Source organism: Hypomesus nipponensis, chromosome 23 (genome assembly GCF_054491055.1).
Source record: "Hypomesus nipponensis isolate SF chromosome 23, ASM5449105v1, whole genome shotgun sequence".
Taxonomy (NCBI): Eukaryota; Metazoa; Chordata; class Actinopteri; order Osmeriformes; family Osmeridae; genus Hypomesus; species Hypomesus nipponensis.
The window spans coordinates 20,787,761-20,795,000 of NC_140383.1; the positions used below are offsets into that span (position 1 = coordinate 20,787,761).

Below are 7,240 nucleotides of genomic sequence, written 5' to 3' on the forward strand. Positions count from 1 at the left end.
GCTAACACACAACAACTGCACACGCACACGCACACACAATCTAACTCCTTCTCTTCCCGCTCAGACCCAGAAACTGGCTTCTTCTCTCAGATGTGCTGCAGAGGTTGAGAATATCTGCTCGGTCTTTCCGTTCCACCTTCCCCCACCTGGAGGTGGTGACTGTGGCCGAGGCAGAGTTCTACCGCCAGGCTTCCTTGTCTCAGCTCTTCTCCTGCCCTGACGAGCTGGACGCCTTCCAACCAGACAGCAAGGAGCTGCTGGACCTTGTGGAGGGGAGCTCTGAGCTGGCTACCATGCTGGGCTCCAGCCTGGAGTGTCTTGATGACCATTGGGATGAGCCTAGGGAGGCTAACAAGAAGACTAATACTGTGGTTAACTCTAAAGCAGTATGTAACTCTAAGGCAATTTCTAACGCTAAGGCAATGGTTATGGCTAAGGCTAATGCCAATATGAAGGCTATGGCTAAGAATAATGCTATGGCTAAGGCAAATGCAAAGGCCATGGCCAGGGCCATGGCTAATGCTGATGCTAAGGCTAAAGCTAAGGCTATGGCTAATGTAATGGCTAAGGCTGATGCTAATGCTAAGGCCAAGCAGGGATCGTGACCCTTTACCTTGACATGCATAGCACATGATAGGCTGATTAACTTGGGCTGATCCCCTTGGGGCTGATCCCCATGTACCAAAAACTCAACTCTGAACTGTGGTTGACTGGTTACATAGCCCTGCCCCAAGTTGGACCGGTCATCTTTGCTGGCTGGCTGGCTGGCTGGCTGGAAAAGAGAATGGGTTCTGTGAGAAATTTCTTGTAACTTAAAGATGGTCTTATTTTTTTATAAATGTGTATTAATATAAGTATAAATATAGAGATCTAACAAGAAACATTCTCTTTTGAATTATTTCTTTGCTCACAATTTTGTGTGTGCCACACACACACGTGTGTTTGTGATACACACAACAATTTCTTTGTTGTTTTTTTGACCTAAACTTTGTGCTCGATTTGACCCTAAGGTGCTATTTTGTACCTATGTTCAAATGCAGCTTTTAATTTAGCCTTTAATTTAATAAAGAAATAATTGTTTAATATTACAATATGAATGAAAAACAACTTGCAACTTGCATACTGCTTGTACATAACAGGGTGACAGTGAAATACATTTTGGGCTGTCTTTTTTGTTCTCCCTTTGTAATGAAATATCTCTTCATTTGTATTTATATTTTACAAAAGTTGCTTTTAAATAAATAAATAAAAACTGCTGAATTAATACTGTTGCCTGTGTCTGTACTCTGAAAACACTTCCGTGGCAGTGGGGTTACATATACATTTTTGTATTACTTTTGTTCTGTACTCCAATTTCATTGTATCCGGTCAAGGCGTTTAAGTGCTGTTGGCTTTAATCTGAGTTATTTTCCCAAACATATTATGGAAACCTTAAATATAAAACCAGCACATTCCCTACATACTGTACCCATGTCTGTTTTATGTGACCCAGATTGAAGAACCTGATGATTGAAGTCTGACTGATCACCATTTTCTCAACTTCTGGTATTTGGTATTATTAGCTGTCAGAAAATGTGTGGACAGACTAGTTACACAAGGATAGTTGGCTGAAACTACCAAGTCATTAAGGATCTGAGGCATCACACCAGCACCAAACCAGCATGCCCCTGCTACCAAGGTTTGTTTTGGTCTCTTCAGCATTGAACTAAAAACAACTAGGCAACTTTAGTGAACCTGATGACAAAGGTCAGTTGATGCAGGTTTGCATCAGCGATGGCTCCCCACCTGACCTTACATGCAACATGCTTAGTTTATAGTTTTCTACTTTTGAAGATGTATTTGAAAACCACATTATCCCTGTATACAGTATTGCTACGATGGAGCTTCTTGATGGTCCTTTTATGGTCATATATCGCCCTCTTATGGATGTGTAGGGTACAGCAGGCCACATTTAGGGCCACATTTATAAAATAAAATGTGGAAATAACATGTTCTAATTTAGTTTTTTTAATTTATATAATTTGTATTTATCTTAATTCAGTGTAGTCAATCACAATGTGTATTTTTGTACAACATTTTATTTACCTCTTTTTTGACCCACAATGCATCGCCGTAATGTCCCCATGACATCCTCCGAGTCAGCTGATCACTCATAAGCTCTCGAGCAAGGAGGAAGATGTCGCTGGAAAATCGCCGAAGGATGGGCTCTCTTCTTGCCCTAGTGTTTGTGTTCTTCTCAGCCGTAACGTCAGGTAAGACAAGATATACTTCTGTGTATTAGAGATTTTCGATAGTAGTCATAATGTGTACGGTATCCAAGATCGTCTCCACTCCCCAAATGAATGCGCCATACTTAACTGTAACCATGGAATAGGCCAGCTTGCCACCAATGAGCAAAATATAATGCGATTCGACATATAAAAAACATGATATTTACTATCATCAGTCAATAATCAGTTGCACTAAGCGGCAAGAAATGTGTGTGTATTTTGCCTATATTTTTCATGAAGTTTGTCGTTGCTAGCTACTGTAACTGCAGTAGCCAGCTAAACGAGGAGAGGACAAGACGTAATGAATGGCAGCGTTTTCACACATTATTGATTGGCTTCCATAACTAGATGAACTTTTATGTTATTAATTAGAACGCCAGGCCTTTCTTGCTGATTGTAAAATGTAGTGGCCTGTTTGCATTCCAGAGTGGGTCATCATGTGACAATGTTACTTCCTCACCTCAGTTCCTCTTCGAGAGGCACGAGATCCGTTCATTATAATAGAGTTCTCAGTTTATTTTTCTCTTTTAATTAGTTCAATTTACTAGGCCAATACCTCGTCAAAATAACTACCTAGTCACACTTAACAGTTAAAATATGCCATCTGTCTTGGTCACATTGTCAGCCACTCTTTCAAAAACCAACAAAGCATAAGCTTTGTCAGAAACGGTGTGAAGGTGAGTAAGGCCTAACCAACTAAATGGAAACCTTCAGGCATCTTGGACTATGCATACTGATACTTTATGTCATTGGTGTCTTTAACTTCTCATAAGGATCGACCTATAGATGTTTTATGTTGTTGTTGTTTTGTTTTTTTACATAGGAGTCAGTGGAGACAGACTGACTGTACTGCAGGCACCAGAGTATGTGTCTTTTCAAAAGGGAGATTGGTTGATCTCAGGAGAGAAGATCCCGGACCTGGTAGCTCTCACCATGGGCTTTTCCATTCAGGAGGTATGGAGAATATAAATTAAAATGGTGGAAATGTGTTTAATTTACACTGCCCCTGCCCCTCAAATACCCCAGCATCTAAAGTTATCATTTATGTGTGTGTAGGATCTTTCTTGGCCAGGTCTGCGGGCTGGTCCATTGTTCCAACGTCCCAGGGCTAACATGCTGGTGGTTGTGCGTGGAGTTGACAGCCTAAACCTACCCCAGAGTGTGGCCTCTTACCCCTTGGAGAATGTATGTCTGCACAGTCTCTCGAAGTAATATGGCATGCCAGGCCTTTACAGTAAAGTCCAGGGCCTTTTTTAATTAAAGCTTTCTAGAATCTTTCAAACTAATTTAATTAAAAACGTGTTCAAATGCTAAACTCAAATGTTAAGCTCTGAAACACCATGCTAGTGAGGTGTTGGTTATCAATGTATGTGACTCTCCTATGGCTGACATCAGCAGATGAGCCATGTTCAAACTGTCACTGCCATGCTACTCATTTAGCCACAAATTTTAATATTCCGTTTTATTGTCTGTGACTTGACAATATCAATGACTCTGGAGTCAAAAACTCTGGACTGCAGTAATGACTCAGACTTGTCACTGTATAAACTTCTATGTTCTGTTTCCAATATCTTCATCCAGCCTGTACCCTTTACGCTAGACAGTGTGGCTGAGACGGTCCACTCTCTGTTTTCTGAGGACACTCCTGTTGTACTTCAGCTGGCCCCCAGCGATGAGGTACTGTATTCCTGGATTAAGTTCTATATAGAGAATCGAGTTGGATCTCTTTCAGTGAATGTGAATGTTAAGGCCCACAACGGCCTTGTACAGTACCAAGCAGATGTGTCCTTCTCCTCCCCTGCAGAGGTTGTACATGCTGGGCAAGGCCAATGCCGTGTTTGAGGACCTTCCTGTCACCCTCCAGCAGATGAGAGCACGTCTATCTCAGGACGGCTCTGTAGTCACCTCCCTGCCCCTCAACTCACTCAGCCGCAATGCAGAGGTCAAGACACACCACTGTCAGGGAGGAGTATTATCATGAAATTGCTGCACCTGAGCTTGTCTAAACCCTTGGCTCTCTTTCCCTTTCAGGCTGATCTTCTCTTCTTGTCGGAGGTCCAGGTTCTGCATGACATCACAGCTCTGGTAAGACTGTCTCCTCCCTCAATCTGTCTCCGAAGTAGGACCTTACAGCGATTTATTCTCACAACTATCTCACAAGTGTCCTCTTTCTATTATGTGTTAAATGTGTATGGAAAGTTTTTTGAGAAAGGTGCATGCAATTTAACCACACAGATAAAACCATTGTGTTTCTTATATGCTAGTATTATAATTAAACCAATACGCAGTTTTTATTGGTCCAGAGACATTCTCAAAAGTCAACAAATCCGTTTATATACCTCCTGAAAGTTTGCAGAGGTAAACAAACGTTTTTTGAAACTCCAGAGTTGCTTGATATGTTGGCTTGGAGATGTAGTGACGTCACCAGTGCAAGTGCAGCTGATAACATGGCATCTGCTCCAGATTTGCCGAGTTTGATTTGTGATCTTCCCACGTATTGTTGTAGTATATAAGAAACCAAATGTTTACTCTTCAACAGTTCAGCAAACACTTTGTCCCCTCGATTTGTTAAAACTATTTGTTTTTCGGTTTCTTGGTTTGTGTGCCATGGCGGGCCGCCACACCAAAATCAACATAGAGGAAACACTTTTACAAGCAGACAATGAGACTGGATTTTTCTACATCTAAATTAGAAGGTTGATTTAGAGCTGGATTTGATTCAAGATTGAACATAAAGGATTACAACAATCAGTAATTGGAAAGATGATCTCGCGTGTTTACGTCAGCATTATTTTGTGTTCAAATGGTGTGTGGTCTCAAGCGATGCTGCAAAGACATGCTTTTGGGAAGGCACCAAGGTTTCACACTTGCTGGCTGTGTTCAGAAATGTAGTCCCCTCTGTTCTATTCCCTAGCTTCAGAGGCACCGCCACCTAGCCAGAGATCACTCCCCTGACTTTTACTCGCTGGAGCTGTCTGGCCTGGAGGAGCTGGGACGCCGCTACGGACAGGACTCCAACCAATACCGGGACGCCAAGGCCATCCTCACTGCTGTCTTGCAGAAGGTATGATGGCTGGAGCATGTTTATCTGAAGAGGGGCATACTTTCTCATACTTCTGTCTTCGTCTCTTCCTTTTCATAATATTATGAAAATGGCACCGTTTCCTACAGAGAAGTGATTTTGTTGTACTTATTTATTTGGTTGTCTCTGACATTTCTCTTTTCCTCTCTGACTCTTTACTTTTGTAGTTTGGTGAAGACCTGTATGGTCTCTATGGCAACAATGCTGTGGTGCAGGTAGTCACGGTGAAGAACTTTGAGGCACCATTGACCAGAAAGTCACGTTCTATCCTTGAGTCCAAACAAATAGTGAGTGTCATTTGCTGCTCTTGCTTTTAAAATATACATTCATGTCTCCATGTATTAATTTATTTTTTCTTCCTCCCGTCTGTGGCCCCTGCAGAGCAATCCAGGCAGCCCCTATAATCTGGCTTACAAGTATAATTTTCAGTATGCAGTCATCTTTAACATAATTCTGTGGCTGATGATCATCCTGGCCCTTGCCGTCATTGCCATCGCCTACAACCTCTGGAACATGGACCCCGGCTATGACAGTATCATCTACAGGATGACCAATCAAAAGATCCGGATGGACTGAGATCCACCCTTTTGTTTACATTCCCAAACTCTCCCATGTTTAGTCTTTTAGTCAGTGTGTTCATTTTCTGTTTGTCTGAAAACTACAGTTGTGTGCAGATATACTGTATCTTGGGCCAATACCAAACCAACACCTGGTCTCCCTATACATCTGTCAAGATTTTATTAGAAAACTTAAATATTGTGGGACCTGCCTGATGTTGTGGTTTCACTAATGCTCATTGGTCAGTTCTACATTGTACCAAATGGGATTTTACATCTACATTCAGATCTACATTGGGGCCTAAAGACAATAGATATTGGCTTGTTGTGAATGTCTTATCAAAGTGTTAAGTAATGGCTATTTTTGTCCACTAAAACATCATCTATCACATACATTCACCAATAAAATTTGACCTGTAGTTAAGAGTTGTAGAAGTAGCCTGCTGATCTTCATGTATCAGTTAGCTGTACTAAGGATAACAGTTCAACTTTGACAGTTCAACTGTAAATTGATACTGTGAAGCTTTCAACCTCACTTTTCACATGTATCCATTTAGGGTGTCCCTTCCTTAATGGTCGTAATTCCCTTACTTTCTCTGGTGGTTCCAACATTTGGTTGAATCGGATTATTATTGTGATGCCCTGACCGACATAACTTGTGTGTAGTTTGTTTTGCAATATGAAACTGTTGTAAGTTAGGTGAAATGTATGTGTGTACATATTGAGATGGATATAAAATAAGATATCTTAAATTAAACTGGCTTTATCTGTATTGTGATGAAGGTGTAATTTTATCCCCTGTGTGCTAGCATGGATTAAAAAAAAATTACGTGGAATCCCATCGTGTTGAACTGGATATTCATGGTTTTTGGGTATCACAAGGAATGAGGAATCTTAATTTCACAATTAAATGTGCAATAAAATACAACCTAAATTATTCTTCACCTTGTGTCTGTTTATGCACCCCCTATAACCGCTTTGTGTGTTATTGTGTATGAAGGTAAATTAGGGTCAAAAAGATTTGCAAGTGTAAAACTGAATATGAATGTGGAATATAGGTTTGTATAATCTAAACCTGATTTTCAAAAGTGCAGAAAATATTTGTATGGTCAGAAGGGATTTGAACATTCAATAGCCTACCAAATAGGCTAAGGAATACTGATAACTGGCCAAATGTGCTGCTCAGTCAATGTAACAGCGACACGGGGTTTGGGGCCATACCACCCTGAACACGCCCGGCGGGGTGAAGGGAGCAAGCCTCACCTCCAACTCACCCATGCAGAAAGAAACAGCCAATGGATGGGGCGGGAGGAAGGGAGCCAGCCCCATCT

The 7,240-nt window shown here is 41.3% G+C and overlaps 2 protein-coding genes across 6 annotated transcripts in view; both read left to right on the forward strand.

Moving 5' to 3' along the window:
• The window catches only part of LOC146234569 (BCL-6 corepressor-like), a 29,362-nt gene extending 28,098 nt beyond the window's left edge, over positions 1 to 1,264 (forward strand). For all 5 annotated transcript variants that reach the window (XM_084689037.1, XM_084689041.1, XM_084689039.1 and 2 more), the window contains one exon: positions 65 to 1,264. In XM_084689037.1, coding sequence (XP_084545163.1) covers positions 65 to 605 — 541 coding nt within the window. In that variant the 3' untranslated portion in view covers positions 606 to 1,264. The remainder of the gene's footprint in view (positions 1 to 64) is intronic.
• An 856-nt stretch (positions 1,265 to 2,120) lies between these two features.
• Positions 2,121 to 6,853, forward strand: atp6ap2 (ATPase H+ transporting accessory protein 2). The gene is made up of 9 exons (XM_084688058.1): positions 2,121 to 2,252; positions 3,094 to 3,224; positions 3,327 to 3,455; positions 3,852 to 3,947; positions 4,075 to 4,212; positions 4,302 to 4,355; positions 5,185 to 5,334; positions 5,520 to 5,639; positions 5,734 to 6,853. The coding sequence occupies exons 1-9, from the start codon at positions 2,177 to 2,179 to the stop codon at positions 5,926 to 5,928; spliced, it is 1,089 nt and encodes a 362-aa protein (XP_084544184.1). The 5' UTR covers positions 2,121 to 2,176; the 3' UTR covers positions 5,929 to 6,853.
• Positions 6,854 to 7,240: the final 387 nt, after the last annotated feature.

Bases quoted from the DNA above. Each gene is read 5' to 3' on its own strand.
- atp6ap2 (XM_084688058.1), top strand. From the start codon at position 2,177: ATGTCGCTGGAAAATCGCCGAAGGATGGGCTCTCTTCTTGCCCTAGTG. The intron at 3,456-3,851 runs GTATGTCTGCAC...ATCTTCATCCAG, and splicing joins CCTCTTACCCCTTGGAGAAT to CCTGTACCCTTTACGCTAGA. The intron at 5,335-5,519 runs GTATGATGGCTG...TTACTTTTGTAG, and splicing joins TCACTGCTGTCTTGCAGAAG to TTTGGTGAAGACCTGTATGG.